The sequence below is a fragment of the Anolis carolinensis genome, chromosome 1 (assembly GCF_035594765.1).
Source record: "Anolis carolinensis isolate JA03-04 chromosome 1, rAnoCar3.1.pri, whole genome shotgun sequence".
In the NCBI taxonomy this organism is placed as follows: Eukaryota; Metazoa; Chordata; class Lepidosauria; order Squamata; family Dactyloidae; genus Anolis; species Anolis carolinensis.
The window spans coordinates 200,678,974-200,697,449 of NC_085841.1; the positions used below are offsets into that span (position 1 = coordinate 200,678,974).

The window sequence follows — 18,476 nt, forward strand, 5'->3', positions numbered from 1 at the left end:
TCTGTCAAATTTGTTGTAGAACATGATATTTTGGTGCTTAATTTGTGAAATCATAACCTAATTTGGAGTTTAATAGGCTTCTCCTTAATCTCTCCTTATTATCCAACATATTCGCTTATCCAACGTTCTGCTGGCCCGTTTATGTTGTATAGGTGAGACTGTACTGTATTATTATTATTATTATTATTATTATTATTATTATTATTATTATTATTATTATTGATTTTATACTGCCTACAATAGGGATAGCTGCTCACAGGATTTTTCATGCTGCAGGATTACATGAATTGCTTTGGCTAAGATGCGCATTGACCTTGGGAGAGGGGATGGTAAGGGTACCATTTATGCCTTTATTCCAGATAATACAATATCTTGATCTGGTCCTGCATAGATCTGTCTATATCTGTAATTCCTAGAATGGGGTATTTTGAATTTAAATTCTCAGAACCTCCAGGTCGAATGCCTCAAGTGAAAGACTATAGGAAACTTGGTCCAAGATTTTGGGACTAACAAATTCACAACCCCTTTTGAGATGAAACCTTTATGTGTCTTAGCAGACAACTGTAAGGGTGGATAGCATTGTTGTGAGGACTGGTTTGGGTCAAAGTCCTTTAGGTGGTGACATTTGTTATAAAGAATCCCATCTAACACCACTCTAGGTGTCTGTCCATTCTCTGTTTCTGAAAGAGGCCTTTAGACTTGAACCAGGGCTATATTGATTCCTAAAATTAATGACTGGATAGGATTGACAGAAGATAACAAAAACAATTTGTGACACAGATTTGTCATGCTCTTAGACAAGGATACTTATCAATGGCACGTCCGGTATTTCAAAGAGTACAGATGTCATTTTTTTCACTTGGTAAATGTGGCTCAGTTATCTAGAGCTTCAAAACCTATCTGAGATAAGAAGGCGACACTTCCAAAGAGTCTCCAGTAAAAATGCAAAACAAGCTAAGGACTTAGATCCTGAGTGTGTAATCTTAAAGCATCCATTCAGGGATACTATCAAAGAGAAAATGTCCTTTCTTCATACAGTAATCAGAAATAAGAGAGGCATTAAAATCCATTGAGCTAAGGAGCACGGACAGCATCCATAAAATAATCCCTCGATACAAGCAAGGCTGCCTTGCAGATAAGATGAAAGCTGAGGATTGTATACACAGAGTATATAACTGCTTCCAGAAAAAGGTGTGAACTTCTCATGAACCTTGGTTTTATTGCTATCTGATTAAAAATGTAATGTCTTTAACTTGAATTTTCCACAGAGTATTAATCCATCAAGGCAGTACAGGAAGTTTGAGGTAGAGCTGGTTAGAGATTTCTTCCCCTTATGGTCCAAATTGGGGTACTGACGGCTAATCTCCCCATAGTATGATGAGGCATTCCTGCTCTAAAACAATGCTGCAAGCTTTGTTGAGATTTTATTCTAGGTTATTTTTTGAATGGATAGTATCTCTCAAGTTTCCGTTCTATGGGTATTTGGAGTGATTCAACATGTCAACCTGTTTCACTTGGGTTTTCATGATTTTCACTTTCAAAAGTGAGCTATCTCATTCTGCATTGGGCTTTATTTTTATACCCTTTTTGGAAGGAAGTATGCAATATTTATGCACATTTTAGATGTGCAGTTCCCTATGTACTTTTGCAAATATACATATTTTCAAGGATTTTTATTTTCAATGCAACAAAGTAATTATGTGTGCATTCTAAAGTAAATGGGGTTTTGATACACACCCAACCACATACATACATACCTACAGTAGGCTCTTGCAACCTCACCACATCTGGGCTCTGTTGTAGAACATTTTCTACATGGAACCAGACAGAGTCCATTACATGATGCAGGGCTACTTTTGGCAGGGCTCAATCCTGGCTCTGTGTTGAAAGTGTCCTATGACAGAGTCAAGTGTCCTATGATGGAGCCCTGAGAACTCAGGAGGCTTCCTGTGTTCCCTTAATATAAAACAGGGAAAGCATGGTGGGAAGCTGGGTGGCAATGCTTCCCCACACGGTATGGGGAAGGGGGCGATGCAGGCGATTTGGGGCATGGGATGACAGGTTCCCACACTGCTCACTCAATTTGCCCTGCTGCCCAACAAATGCCCCAAATGTTCCCCAGTTTCAGGATCTTAATGTGATGAGGTCATTTCTTATATAAAATGGCAAATAATTCGAATGAGTACTGGAGAATGTGAAGATCTGTAAAATGGTGGGAGGCTAAAACAGGGTATGAAAACATATCAGCATAGTGCTTGTCATGTGTCAAAATCATGGTTTGCTTTTTGGGTTTCTTGCCCAAACATTTTCAAGCTGTGGTGGGTTGGATCTGTGGATACAAAACCTGTGGATATAGAGGGCCAACTGTATGCAATGTGCACTGTTTTAAACTTTTGTACACATGTTAAATATTGCTCTGCAAACTTTGGAAATATGTAGAATTTGATGACACAATCTGCAGGGATTGTGATCTGTGAAATTGTATGATTTACACTAAATGCCTCCTGCAAAGGATCATTACCTTGACGCGGTGTTGGAGCTTGAGCACCTCGATGATGCCATGAGCTAAACCGTGAAGGGGTACCCAAGACGGGAAGGTCATGGCAGAGAGGTCAGACTACATACGATCCCTGGGGAAGGTAATGGCAACCCACCCCAGTATTCTTGCCATGAAAACTAAATGGATCAGTACAACCAGAGATATGTCGGTATACCATCGGAAGATAGGACTCCCGGATAAGTTCAACTAGCCCCAGATGTGATGACTCAGTTAGCTCAAAGCCAAAAGGAAGGTTAACGGATGACGGTGCTGGAGGTGAACGACCAATCAGATGTTCTAAAGATCAACACACTATAGGAACCTGGAATGTAAGATCTATGAGCCAGGGCAAATTGGATGTGGTTATTGGTGAGATGTCAAGTTCAAAGATAGACATTCTGGGAGTCAGTGAACTGAAATGGACTGGAATGGGCCACTTCATAACAGATGACTACTAGATCTACTACTGTGGGCAAGAGGAACACCGAAGAAATGGAGTAGCCTTCATAATTAATAATAAAGTAGCTAAAGCAGTGCTTGGATACAACCCCAAAAATGATAGAATGATCTCAATTCGAATTTAAGGTAAGCCGTTTAACATCACAGTGATCCAAATATACACCCCAACTACAGTTGCTGAAGATGCAGAATTAGATCAGTTCTTTGAAGATGTGCAGCACCTACTGGATAATACACCAAAAAGAGACATTATTTTCATTGCAGGAGATTGAAATGCTAAGGTGGGCAGTCAAAGGACAACTGGGATCACTGGCAAGCATGGTTTGGGACAACAAAATGAAGCAGGATGTAGGCTTATAGAATTTTGCCAGGAAAACTCACTGTACATAACAAACACTCTCTTCTAACAACCTAAAAGACGACTTTATATATGGACTTCACCAGATGGTCAATGTCGAAATCAGATTCACTACATCCTTGGCAGCCAAAGGTGGTGGACATCCATCCAGTCGGTGAAAACAAGACTTGGAGCTGATTGTTGTTCAGATCATGAACTTCTTATTGCACAATTTAGAATCAGACTGAAGATATTGGGGAAAATACAAAGACCAGTGAGATATGATCTCACAAATATTCCTAGTGAATATGCAGTGGAGGTGAAGAATAGATTTTAGGGACTAGATTTAATAAATAGAGTTCCAGAAGAACTATGTACAGAAGTTCACAACATTGTTCAGGAGGGAGCAACAAAGTATGTCCCAAAGAAAAAGAAAACCAAGAAGGCAAGATGGTTGTCTGCTGAAAGACACTGGAAATAGCCCAAGAAAGAAGGAAGGCGAAAGGAAACAGTGAGAGGGGGAGATATGCTGAACTAAACACACAATTCCAGAGGTTAGCCAGAAGAGACAAGGAACTATTTTTAAACAAGCAATGCATGGAAGTGGAAGAAGACAACAGAATAGGAAGGACAAGAGACCTCTTCCAGAAAATTAGAAACACTGGAGGTAAATTTCAGGCAAAAATGGGCATGATCAAAAACAAAGATGGCAGGGACCTAACAGAAGCTGAAGAGATCAAGAAAAGGTGGCAAGAATATACAGAAGATCTGTATAGGAAGGATAATAATATATAGTTTTGATGGTGTGGTGAGTGAATTAGAACCACACATCCTGAGTGAGGTTGAATGGGCATTAAGAAGCTTTGCGAATAGCAAGGCAGCAGGAGACAACAGAATCCCAGCTGAGTTGTTTAAAATCTTGAAAGATGATGCTGTCAAGGTGATGCATACCATATGCCAGCAAATATGGAAAACACAAGAATGGCCATCAGATTGGAAAAAAACAATTTATATCCCCATACCAAAAAAGGGAAACGCGAAAGGAAGTCACCTTGTCTGTCTCCTGAGAAATTTGTATAAAGACCAAGTAGCCACAGTAAGAACAGACCACGGAACAACAGACTGTTCAAGATTGGGAAAGGGGTACGGCAGGGCTGCATACTTTCACCCTACCTATTCAACTTGTACGCAGAACACATCATGCAACATGCAGGGCTTGACAAATCCCAAAAAGTAAACGTCTTCTGATTTCCTGGCTGCAGTCTGCATCTGCAGTGATCTTCGAGCCTAGAGATATAGAGTCTGTCACTGCCTCCACGTTTTCTCCCTCTATTTGCCAGTTATCAATCAGTCTGATTGCCATAATCTTGGTTTTCTTGATTTTTAACTGCAACCCAGCTTTTGCACTTTCTTCTATCACCTTGGTGATAAGGCTCCTCAGGTCCTCCTCGCTTTTAGCCATCAGAGTGGTATCATCTGCAAAATAAGGTTGTTAATTTTTCTGCCAGCAATTTTAACTCCAGCCTTGGATTTGTCAAGCCCTGCATGTCGCATGATGTGTTCTGCATACAAGTTGAATAGGTAGGGTGAAAGTATGCAGCCCTGCCATACTCCTTTCCCAATCTTGAACCAGTCTGTTGTTCCGTGGTCTGTTCTTACTGTGGCTACTTGGTCTTTATACAAATTTCTCAGGAGACAGACAAGGTGACTTCCTTTCGCGTTTCCCTTTTTTGGTATGGGGATATAAATTGTTTTTTTCCAATCTGATGGCCATTCTTGCGTTTTCCATATTTGCTGGCATATGGTATGCATCACCTTGACAGCATCATCTTTCAAGATTTTAAACAACTCAGCTGGGATTCTGTTGTCTCCTGCCAATCTGGACAAAATAGTGAAGAGTAGAGACATCACACTGGCACAAAGGTCTGCATAGTGAAAGCAATGGTATTCCCCATAGTAACCTGTAGATGCGAGAGCTGGACCATAAGGAAGGCTGACCAAGGACAAGGTGGATGGATGGTATCCTTGAAATGACTGGCTTCACCTTGAAAGAGCTGGGGGTGGCCCCGGCTGACAGGAAGCTCTGGCGTGGGCTGTTCCATGAGGTCATGAAGAGTTGGAAGCGACTGAACGAATAAACAACAACAAACACTAAATGCAGTTAAAAGGCTTTTTCAACCCAAACTCTACTTAGTATTTGTTGTAATTATATTGTGAGATCCCAGCAGAGACTCTACAATGAATTTACAGCCCATAAAGTACTGTAAGCCATAACTTTGCTCCTTCTCAGAGGATGGGGGGCAATCCACCAGTATCCAACTGTATTCTTGTAGCTAGGTGTATCAAGAACCAAGCATCCTCCTGAAAGGGAAGACTAAAATGGTTTTGCTTGTGCTAGACACTAATATGACTTCACTTGGACTAACTTAGGACCCTCCAACACAAGCACTAAAATCCATTGAGAAGCTGGTTTGAGGTTGTGGTGTCTACAAAACATATGTTCCCAATACAAACTACAACATGAATCCAACCCAAGATAGCATGTTAAAAAAACTCATTGGAAATTCCAGATGATATGACAGTGTAGAAGCAGCCTAGAAAAACACCTCTGGAGAATTGTGTGCCTTGGTTTGAGGGACGTTTTAAAAAAGTTGACACAGTGAAGGTGAAACCCAAAGTATTTAGTTTCACCTTGATACATAAACATTACGAGTTTTCTGGTAGCATGGAATGAGGATTCAGTTATTTATCTGGAAGGGGTCTGTAGAAGTTTAGATGCCTAGTATTGAAAGATAACCTAAACATCTGCTAGAAAATGTATACGACTTGACAAACCCTGTTACACTATACAAGCATTCTGGGATTCTGGGTAAAACTCATATTAGAGAAGGCAAGTTGCGCCTTATGTGAATACCGTCTTAAATAGATAAATGAGACTTTTATTATACTTTATCTATCTGCCTGAATTAACTTTTTCATATTCAGGATGGAATGGTTGTAATATTTTTAAAAAAAATAAGAACCTAATTTCTATGACTCAGGTTGAATAACTTTTATCCAGAATTTTGAAATCTGAAAAACTCCATAATCCAAAATTATCCATACAGGTAGCTGAGGTAGTGACAACCTTTCTTTCAGATGGCTCAGTCTACACAGATTTTGTTTCATGTGTGAAAGTATTTAATATATTGTATGAAATTATGTTCAGGCTTTATGTATAAGATGTCTATGAAACATAAATGCATCTTGTGCTTAGACTTGAACTGCCCTTCCAAGATATCTCATTATGTACATTTATGCAAGTACAAGTATATCAAAATGGCTCAATTCCCCCTTCCTCTCTGTATAGCTGTCATTAATGAATAGAAATAAAATATGGGTAATTTACTAGCAATGCTTCTCTGGATGTCACTAATGAGAAATAAAAATGGCACAATTCTGGGAATGAAAGGAGAACAGCAGATTTCAGGGGTATGTTGATGAGTTACATTCATAGGCAATATTGGATCAAGCAGGGGGAAGAACAAGCCAAAATGCCAAGTACACTAGAGTCTCACTTATCCAGGCTAAATGGGCCGGCAGAAGCTTGGATAAGCAAATATCTTGGATAATAAGGAGGGATTAAGGAAAAACATATTAAACATCAAATTAAGTTATGATTTTACAAATTAAGCACAAAACATCCTGTTTTACAACAAATTTGACAGAAAAAGCAGTTCAATATGCAGTAATGTTATGTTGTAATTACTGTATTTACGAATTTAGCACCAAAATATCACGATATATTGAAAACATTGACTACAAAAATGGCTTGGATAATCCAGAAACTTGGATGAGCGAGGCTTGGATAGGTGAGACTCTACTGTCCTAAGAAAAAGTCCCCAGCCCTTTCAAACTTGCCATCCAACCTATTGCCAAATGTATTCCCTCCTTGCAAGACCTCATCTAAAGCCGAGGCCAAGTTTGCCCCACAAGAACATGGAGAGCAAAAAATCGTTATTCCTGAGCTGACTACGTTGTGACATTCCTTATTATATGTAACATGGTTGGGAGATGCAACATCTAACAAATTGGTAATAACTTTATATTAACAAGAGAGTTATGCTTTTAGGAAATCTAATGTCCACTTTGATACTAAAGTCTATAAAATCAGCGGAGATAATCCAGTGGTGTACTTCCAATGGATTGTACAGCATTCTTAAGGCTTGGCAATTCCCTCTCCTTTTCAGACCTTTCCTGTACATGAAGAATTACCATATATACAGTAGAGTCTCACTTATCCAACACTCGCTTATCCAACGTTCTGGATTATCCAAAGCATTTTTGTAGTCAATGTTTTCAATACATCGTGATATTTTGGTGCTAAATTCGTAAATACAGTAATTACTACATAGCATTACTGCACATTGAACTACTTTTTCTGTCAAATTTGTTGTATAACATGATGTTTTGGTGCTTAATTTGTAAAATCATAACCTAATTTGATGTTTAATAGGCTTTTCCTTAATCCCTCCTTATTATCCAACATATTCGCTTATCCAACATTCTGCCAGCCCGTTTATGTTGGATAAGTGAGACTCTACTGTACTTGAGAATAAGCCAACCCAAATATAAGCCGAGGCACCTAATTTTACTACAAAAAACTGAGAAAACTTATTAACTCAAGTATAAGATGAGGGTGGGAAATGCAGCAGCTACTGCTAAATTTTAAAAATAAAAATAGATAGATACCAATAAAATTACATTAATTGAGCCATCAGTAGGTTAAATGTTAGGAGCCTCCGGTGGCCTAGGGGATAAAAGCCTTGTGACTTGAAGGTTAGGTTGCTAACCTGAAGGCTTCCAGGTTCGAGTCCCACCCGGGGAGAGCGTGGATGAGCTCCCTCTATCAGCTCCAGCTCCATGCGGGGACATGAGAGAAGCCTCCCACAAGGATGGTAAAAACATCAAAACATCCTGGAGTCCCCTGGGCAACGTCCTTGCAGACGGCCAATTCTCTCACTCCAGAAGCAACTCCGGTTGCTCCTGACACGAAAAAAAGGTTAAATGTTTTTGAATCTATATGTATAAATGAGTGATGGCATCACGCCGACCCACAAAACAACAGAACTACAGGCCCCCCAACCTCGAAATTTGACAACACAACCCATCATCCATGCCTCTAGGTTGATACAACAAAAAGAAAAGAAAAATAAAGTCCTAATTAGAGAGAGAGGAATAATTGCTTTTATCCAATTGCTGCCAGTTAGAAGGCTAAGCTCCTCCAACTTGGTCTCCTAGCAGCCCAATAAAAAATAATAAAAAACACTAAAAATTAATACAATAAAATACTATAATAACAGAAAATAACTAAAAATAATACAAGAAAATAATAAAATATAATAAATAAAAATATAACTTACAATAAAATTAATAAAAAATTGCAAATAACGTCAAATAAAAATTACACAACAATTTTTAACCAATACCACCACCACTTTGCCACAGCAACGCATGGCCGGGCACAGCTAGCACTTACATAAAATTGTAATTTAAGATAATAATAAGACTTTAATAAGACAAGCCTGTTCAGTTCTGATAACCTATATACTTGAGTATAAGCCGACTTGAACATAAGCCAGTCCGGACCCTCACTCAAGTATAAGTCTGAGGGGGGGGGGGCTTTTTCAGCCCTAAAAGGGTTGAAAAACTCAGTTTATAATCAAGTATATATGGTATCCAGATGGAGCAGGTTTTTGCCCTATGAGGACAGCAGTGAGAAAAAAGTCACTAGTGCTAAATATGGCTCCCACCATTGGATCTTGGCCTTAGATCCCACTCCTATTCTGGAACAGAGTGGCTTAACAGAAGCAGATATAATACTGCTTACATTACATATTTAAAAATTAACAAACAATATAACATTTTCCTAGATGAATAAATGAATAAATAAGCAATGCAATTATTGTATAAACAGACAAATTAATTCCTGAAACATGTGTTTTGCATATAGAAGTATGTCTGACTGTTTATTTGAGCCATGTGCTGCAAGGAGATGGCAAACATCTTGTTGTCATGTGGGGCCAAGAAATCTTAATAAAATAATCTCAGCACATATTAATAAATAAGGACACACTGTCTTTTATCTTTCAGTACATGCCAAACACAAAACAAGTGTCAAATGTCAAAGTCAGAGCTTCGACTTCACAAAGCCCTATTTCTTTATCAGAAAGAAAATCACCAATAGAAGCTATGATGTATCTCTTTGCATGTTTTCAGTGATTATACTCCTAAGTATTTCCATTCTCTGTTCTACAGTCAAGCTGTGAAAATCTGCAGAAGTATTAAAAACTCCAAGCAAATTAATCCTTCCAGTAAAGCAGATTTGAAAAGTAAAAATGAGCTAAAAAATACTGTTCCCATGATACAAAACAACACTTGATAAAACCTTAAATAACATTTACATATATATTATATTTCAAAATACTATATTAAGCATGAGCTGGGGTTATATTTTATTGGCATTTCCAAATAAATTAAAACCATTTATCATTACAGAAATAATCTGTTTTAATATATCTCATTAACTTTGCATCCAGTGCAGGCAAGTTGAATTCCCTATTCCAACAAGGTCTGAAGTCACAAACAGACAGAAATGAGCTATAAGAAATTATTGGTTTCAACTTCATGGCATGCTGATCTTTTTAAAAAATGAAATTTGAAACGCTGTGGATGCTGCACTGATGAATGGGAGCGCAGTCCAAGTCAATGCTGGGAAAATTGGGAAGGGGGTGTTCACACATTCAGATGAAAGGGGTCTCAGATTTAAAAGCAGTGCTGTCAGCAGATTAATAATTTCTAAAACTTTGATTATTATGGCATTTAACTGATTAATTGTGGTAGTTAAATATAATTAATTTAATTTAGATTTTACAAACTTACTAAAATCAGCTTTTGGGGTGAGGGTGGGGTGGGAGGCATCCCACAATGTGGAGCTGAGACTTTGAAAGGTGAAATCGATTTCATTGACTGACAGAAATGTCACTTTTAATATTTGATTTTTCATCACATTGACGAAAAGGGAAAATAATATGATGTACACCACACCTAAAAGTGCCATAAAATACGCAAGAAAGAAGGCTATTAAAATCTTCAGATTAGGATTTGAAAGCTAATTGTTTAAATCCAGTTGTTAGTCCAACCAGAAAAGGTCAACCAAATATACAGGTACAGGACTTGATAAAAGTCAACACTTGGGTAACTTCTATAGGTTAAATGTTTAATTTTGGACAGCGAGCTTGGCTCTAACTAAAGTCTCCCAGAATCTATTAATCCTATAACACAGTGGTTCTCAACCTGGGGTCCCCGGATGTTTTTGGCCTACAACTCCCATAAATCCCAGCCAGTTTACCAGCTGTTAGGATTTCTGGGAGTTGAAGGCCAAAAACATATGGACCCCAGGTTGAGAACCATTGCTAAAATGAAATAATACCATACAAAAGCTGGCTGGGGATCAAAACCAGATACAGTGAAGACATTTGCCCTTGGGCTGTGCTATTTTGCTGCTGAATACACAGCCCCAGTGTGAAATACATCTCACCATGTTAAAACAGTTGATGCAGCTCTTAATGAGGCATGCCACATTATCACGGGATGTCTACACCATACACTACTGGAGAAATTATACTGTTTAGCCGGTATTGCATCACCTGGCATCCATTGGGAAGTAGCAGTCTGTAATTAAAGGACCAAGGCATTGACATTTCTGGCCAATCCTCTGTTCGTATATCAGCCAGCAAGTCAATGTCTTAAATCAGAAAACAGCTTCCTAAGATCTACAGAGATAATTGCAGAAACACCTCAGCAAGCAAGAGTCTAAAAGTGGCAGGCTAAAATCCGGAACCTCAATCAGTGTTTGATACCAGATGAAAAACTCCCACCTGGGCCCACAGAAGACTGGGCGACTTGGAAGGCACTGAACAGACTGCACTCTGACACCATGAGATGCAGAGCCAATCTTGAGAAATAGGGCTTCAAAGTGGAGTCCACAATATGCGAGTGTGGAGAAGAGCAAACCACAGACTACCTACTACAATACAGTCTGAGCCCTGTCACAGGCAGCATGGAGGACCTTCTTACAGCAACACCAGAGGCACCAGTGGCCAGCTAACTGCCAAAGGACATTTAGTATAATGCCATGTTTTTAACTTTGTGGTTTTTATACATTATAACTGTATTATCAATTTGATTCTGACACAATAAATAAATAAATAACAAAATGAAATACTCAGATTTACATTTTTGGCTCAAATTAAAAATAAATAAAATAAATAGATTGTGTACACACACACACACATCACCAAAATATCTTCTCAAGAGTCTTAAAATCTAGCAAGAATTATATGGCATCAACTTTTATGCACTGTATCTCACTTCAACAGATATGTTACTCTCTATGAAGTGTATTTATTCCACCAAAGATTAGGACAGGTAAGCTCTGCTAATCTTTCAGGGAGAAAAATACTTTTTTTTGTTAGAGCAGACTAATACTCACCTCCCTGGAAACAGAGAAGAATAAAAATTTTGCACCAAGCTAGTGCAAATTTATTTCATTTTTTAAATACAAGTTATCACTCCTGGAGTGCTAGATTCTACAACTGGTGACACTTTTGGTTTCATCATCACATCGAAATAGCAGAATAATGCTATACTGACACCATTGCCTGAAGCAGTGATACCTAATAAGGGTAGCTGCCTGATAGTTTTACAAACACGTTTACCTTTCCATTTGGTAATATTAAAGATCCTGCCATCTATTGTTAGTTTTTCTAAATACAACACAAGTAAATGTGCTTTCTCTCTATGAAAAAAAACCACTTTTATTTCTAAGCAATAATATGAACTGAGGAGTTACCTGCGTAATCTGTTCTTGCATAATGCCCATCTTCTGACTTTGTAGTGGTGGTTGTGTTATCTGAAAAACAGCAATGGATTTTATCTTGTTATGTTTCAATAATGGTATCTCCTTGCTCTGCTAAATTGTTCTTTGAATTTTTAATTAATGACAGTGTTGCCTCAAATGTGTACTATGCTAGTACTGAGAAGCATAAGAAACATTACTATACCTCGGGTTTTTGGCACAGTTTCTGTGGTCCTTGATCTACAGGAAGACTGCATTTTAATGTACCCAGTGTTACCCTGAATATACAAGGCTGGCAAATATATGGACTTTTTAAAAACATTGTTCAGTACAAAAGATCCAACATTTGCAATCTCTGCCCCCTTCTACACTGCCATATAAAATCCTGATTATCCACTTTGAACTGGATTATATGGCAGTGTAGAGGACTATAATCCACTTCAAAGCAGATAATTGGGATTTTATATGGCAGTGTAGATGCCACCCTACCCCTCTGAGGTAGGGTGTGAGGGCAGATTTAATATGCTGTCCCAAATGTCTGGAACACCTAAAGCTATGCCTATCCTGTTTTCCCCAAAATAAGACAGGGTCTTATATTAATTTTTGCTCCAAAAGATGCTTTAGAGCTTGTTTTCAGGCACAGTCGTATTTTCCAAATTGACTTTTGAAATGAACTATATCTAGGGCTTATTTTGGAAATAGGGCTTATATTTTGTGCATCCTCAAAAATGCTGAAAAACCACGATAGGTCTTATTTTTGGGGTAAGTCTTATTTTGGGGAAAACAGGGTAGGTAAAGGTTTTCCCCTGACATTAAGTCTAGTCGTGTCCGACTCTGGTGGTTGGTGTTCATCTCCATTTCTAAGTCGAAGAGCCGGCATTGTCCGTAGACACCTCCAAGGTCATGTGGCCGGCATGAGTGCATGAAGCGACATTACCTTCGCACCGGAGCAGAACCTATTGATCTACTCACATTTGCATGTTTTCGAACTGCTAGGTTGGCAGAAACTGGGGCTAACAGTGGAAGCTCACCCCGCTTCCTGGATTCGAACTGCCAACCTTTCAGTCAACAAGTTCAGCAGCTCAGCGGTTTAACCCGCTGTGCCATCAGAGGCACCTAAAACTGTGCCTACATGACCAAAATAAAGCGAGCTCTCCACTCAGTTAGGTAAAAGGTAAAGGTTTCCCCTGACGTTAAGTCCAGTCATGTCTGACTCTGGGGGTTGGTGCTCATCTCCATTTCTAAGCCGAAGAGCTGGCGTTGTCCGTAGACACCTCCAAGGTCATGTGGCCGGCATGACTGCATGGAGTGCCGTTACCTTCCCACTGGAGCAGAACCTATTGATCTATTCACATTTGCATGTTTTCCAACTGCTAGGTTGGCAGAAGCTGGAGCTAACAGCAGTCGCTCAAGCCACTCCCGGGGTTTGAACCTGGGAACTTTCGGTCTCCAGCTCAGTGCTTTAACACACTTCACCACCGGGACTCCTCACCGCTCTGTTACTGTGTCTGCATAAATCCATATGATGCAAAGTTGGCTTTTCAGCAAAACTGCTGTTTCCAGCAGTTAAAACAAGCCAACGGAAGCCAGGATATATTCTGGAGTTTTCTAGAAGCTGTCCATACTGCCAATGGACCAACACATTTGTCAGTTATGATGTTTCAGTGTTGAATTTTGTGACCAGAAATGTAACATTGCCAGCAAGCCTCAATGCAGCGTGGCAGCCCTGGTGCGCCCTTGCTCCCATGTTGCATCAGAGGAACTCTGTAGATTTTTAGACCAGATTTAACCAGAGGAAATATTTCTAGGCCCCATCTACACTGACACTGTAATGCAGTTTCAAGAAAACTCAAAACCTTGGTGGCCACAAAAAGCATGTCACCAAAGTTTGCTGTAGTGCAGATTTAAGGATATACATCACATTCAAAGTCACAGCAAAGTCCACGTTCAGCCAAATAATGTACTGTAGCGGATGCCAGTGTATCCCAGATCCAGGGCAACATTGGGCATGGCTGGGCAACAGGGAGCCAATCGGCCTTCTGAAATGATTGACTACATACACACCTATCTTTGCCCCCCTTTATTTCACCCCCATGACTTCAGAGTGCTAGTGCACATATTTCTGCAAATGGGGGAAAAATTCCTGCAGCCAGGTGCCATGGTTAATGTAATGAATTATCCACTGACATCAAACCAGTTCCAGATCTAATAATCTGCACAGTGAAACCAGTTTCTTCCAAACTGGTTCCAATCTGCATTACAGTGTTAATCTAGATGCGTCCTTCCTTATGATAGATTTTGCAGCACAGGAATAATTCTTCCTTAGAGACAGCTGTCTCCTTGAATGTTTAACAAAAGGCAAAATCATGTTACAATCAAACATGTCTTGAACTCATACAGTCTTTTAAAAGAAATGCAATGACAAAACTGTCAAATTATATTTTCATATTTCTATGCAATAATAATAAGTAGTATTGACATTGCAAAATCCAGGGCCATTACATAAAAGCAGTTTCAAGAATTATATAAGGAAATTAATATGTATAAAGCATTTAATGTGGAAGTTTGGAAGATATGGTTGCTCCTCTGCTTCAAAAATTTCTAGTGGGAAGAACTCGAGTTCAGAAAGCTATTTTAAGTAGTTTATTTTTAAAACCGCTAATTATTCAAAGGGTAACATATTGCTTTTTGCCAACATATTTTAGTTACTTCTAAAATGTATTTTCTCTTGAGAATAGATTTTAAAAATCCAAAAATATACCCAAATAACCTCAGTATAGGGACTAACAAGTCACCATTACTGATTTTGCAAACAGAATGACTTTATGCCTTTGATAATCAAAAGTAATATGTTGCAGGAAAAATTGCTGCTTCTAATATGTTACTTCTAAGCTGTAATAAAAATAATGATCTCTGGTTTCATCTGTTACAGTAGAAATTATAGAAACATAAAATTATAGAACACATATTCCTCAATTCCAGAGGTAACAGGTAACAGAGGTTTCTGTTGAACGAAACTGAATAATTGAATTGAATAATTGAATAATTTTTCAATTATTATGCATCCTTTCAATTATAAGCATTCTGATTTATAAAAAAAACAGTTGAATTAGATAAAAAGAGTTCTCAAAAATTTATCCAAAACGCATCTGGGAAGGAAATAAAGAAAGAAAGTGGCAAGATATCAGAAGAAGACAGGTGACCTCATCAGACTTGTTGCCAAGCTCACCACGCATCATTGAATCTGGCAATGCCTGGTGTGGGCCATGGGAAACCGATCGCCCCAAGCCCTGCATCGCCCACCTTTCCCTATTGACCTGTATAATACAGGAAAAGCCTCCCGTGTTGCTGCCATGGTGGCATATGCAGGTTTCCTTTCGTGACGGAGCCCTGCCGGAAATGGCTCTATGTCATGGGATAGGAACTGGAGGGCTCCATTGTAAAAGGGATGGTAAACTGGCATATGCTAATGAAAAACACCCAGCCTGATGAAGTCATAGCAGGACTTGGAAGAGTAGTAATGAAGGTACTAGACAAGATCTTGAAGTGTAAAAATAATGCAAAAGTTAGGATGGTCCATGTCACCATATTTCCCATCACTATGTATTGTTGTAAAAGCTGAACAGTGAAGAAAGGTGGCAGAAAGCAAGAATGTGCTCTTTCCGAGTCTAATGCCTTCAGTTCTTAAAACATCCAAGTTATACATTGACCAAAGCAAAAGGAAGCCAACCAATAACAACAACAACAAAAACAACAACAACAACAATACTAGGGTCTCCAGATCTTGTGTTTAAATTGATTCATGCATTCCCACACTATGCCAAATTTGTTTTTCTTGATTTCTCAGGTTTAGTTTCTTCTTAATAATTCTTTTGGCATAGGGTAAAGCATAGGGCACACCCATTTGTATTTTAGAATGTTTTTATGAATGTTGATGTAAGTTAATAATTTTTAATCTGATTTATAGTGTATTGTATAATTTTTATATGTGTTTATTGTAAGCTGCCCGGAGTCCCCTCTCGGGTGAAAAGGGCGGGATATAAATGTTGTAATAAATAAATAAATAAATAAATAGATAATTGACATGAAGTCAATTGTGTTTGGTGTGCACCGTTACCAAATGGGAGATCAAGAACTGTACCTTTGATGGAAGAACAACTCAGGACACCTAAGGCAAAAGTTATTGGCCTCTCAGATATTGTTTTTCAACTGATCAAAATTGCACAGAGAGACACTCTCAATATGCCTTCCATGGGTGGCATCTTGGATTCTATACAAAGAATGACTGATAGAGTCAGCTTTGATACTGGTGATCATCTGTTGGATCCCATCAGGTGGAGATATTAACACTAATAGCTTCCTTGTACTACTATGTTTTTGACTTGTTTCCATGCTGCTGAAGTTCAGCAGTGTGGTGGCAAAAAAACTGAAGTCCCATGGGAGAACAAGCGGACTGAGGAAATGCTCACTGACTGAATTTTAAGGCATGATGTGTGTAGACAACTCTGTGATTAAGGTCTCGCCCATCTTCTCTTGAGGCTGGTGGCTGTCAAAGCTGATAGTTCCACCCAGTGCCTAGTGTCTCAGCCTTGGTGGCAAATATATAAAGTGATTGATTGATCAGAATTGAAACATGCTTCCAGGAGGCTTCTGTGATTCTCTTTTAAAAAAGACATATACATATTCATACTCAATCTTCACAAGTAGCCCGTAGCCTGTGTGTAGCCAGCCACTGGTTTAACATCTCACCCATCTCCCCTTCAGGCTGGTGCCTGGTGCTGTTAAAACTGATGGCATCACTTGTCTCATGGGAGACAAGGTACTTTTGTAGACTCTACCAGGGTAAGCTGTGAATCAGGATCGTAATGCAAACTAGCTTTACTACATTTTTAAAACCTTTTCAAGGAAAGTGAGGAGGGTGAAATCCAAAAATGTTGTAGTGTTGGAAAAGAATTTTAACCCCCTTTCAGTAGGAAAAGAGTTTAAAATATGGAAGCAGAAACAGTATGACTCTATGGTCAGCCCATTAAGTAATGCGGTCAAATTCCAGAAGAGGTTGATCATAGAGTCATGCTATAGGACCTAGAGATTCCTAGAAAAGTGTTATCTCAGATCAAACAAAAATAGCTGTTTTTTTTATTTGCACTTTCCCGATTTTCACAGGAGGTTTAATTCCCTAACTCCAGTGGATGTAGGGGACCTACTGTGCTATATTTATTTTATCAACAGATTTATTCAATAAATAAACAAATGAATGAATATTATTTGGTTTCTACAAGAAACCAATCTAGGTGCTATGTTTTGTTCTTAGTATGCAATTTCAGATATTTCTGGATTGGAAAGTGGAGAGCATTCTGACAGCCTAAGGCATCCTCTTCAGTCTCTAGCTGCACTGACAAAGCATACGGTAACCATAGTGCAAGTCTAGTCTCTTATATAGAAAAAAACAAAAGCAATGAGCAACACTAAGAACCTTATTAATTTGTTTTCATTTGGATTGACGTATTTACAGAATAGGCTATGCTAATAGTCCACCACAACTACAGTTGACTATATTCTGTGGCCACATATACTGAAAATTTGTGAACGGGTCCCAGTCCCACCCTAATCCCTCCTAACCCCCTCTCTCTTTCACCTGCATAAATATAAAGCAAAAATATAGAGCACTCTTTGAAATGGATTTTGTTAGAAGCATTACCTTGACACCGGCCCAAAGACATGACTTCAATTTTCTCCTGTTTCTGGCATGATGCTTCTTTAATCTGACATGCATTATCATAAGATTTCCCATCGGAAGCACAGAGTGGATTGAAGTTCGTTTGAGAACAGTCAATGTTGCACACGCACCTGGAACAATAAAAAGAGAGCTGATATAAACATAAAATAAAATACCATCACAAATGAATAATACAAGAAAGCCCAACTAGGCTTTCACAGTTGAGAATAAATTGTAAAAAAAACTCCAACAAGTCAAAAGAATGCGCTTGACATTTTGCCATGGGTTCTCAATTAGAATGTGAGAGAATGAAAGCAAGAGCTCTCAGGGGTAGCACAGCTTGCATGCCTGTATAGGACTGATATCTTGGAAAGAATAAAGCAGGATGAACTACAAACAGTCTATCGACTAAGAGGCTGAACTGTGAAGCAAGAAATGTTCAGTTCAATACCAACTGGAGAGAAGACCTTTCAGGTAGTGGCACTACAATTATGAAACTCTTTCCCTATAGAGGCTTGCCTGTGGC

At 38.8% G+C, this 18,476-nt stretch overlaps 1 protein-coding gene across 2 annotated transcripts in view; it reads right to left on the bottom strand.

Moving 5' to 3' along the window:
- The window catches only part of tmeff2 (transmembrane protein with EGF like and two follistatin like domains 2), a 344,646-nt gene that overhangs the window by 55,974 nt on the left and 270,196 nt on the right, over nt 1–18,476 (bottom strand). For both annotated transcript variants that reach the window (XM_003217424.4, XM_008104769.2), the window contains exons 6-7: nt 17,933–18,081; nt 12,229–12,288 (exon numbers count right to left, since the gene is read on the bottom strand). In XM_003217424.4, the coding sequence (XP_003217472.1) occupies nt 12,229–12,288; nt 17,933–18,081 (209 nt within the window). The remainder of the gene's footprint in view (nt 1–12,228; nt 12,289–17,932; nt 18,082–18,476) is intronic.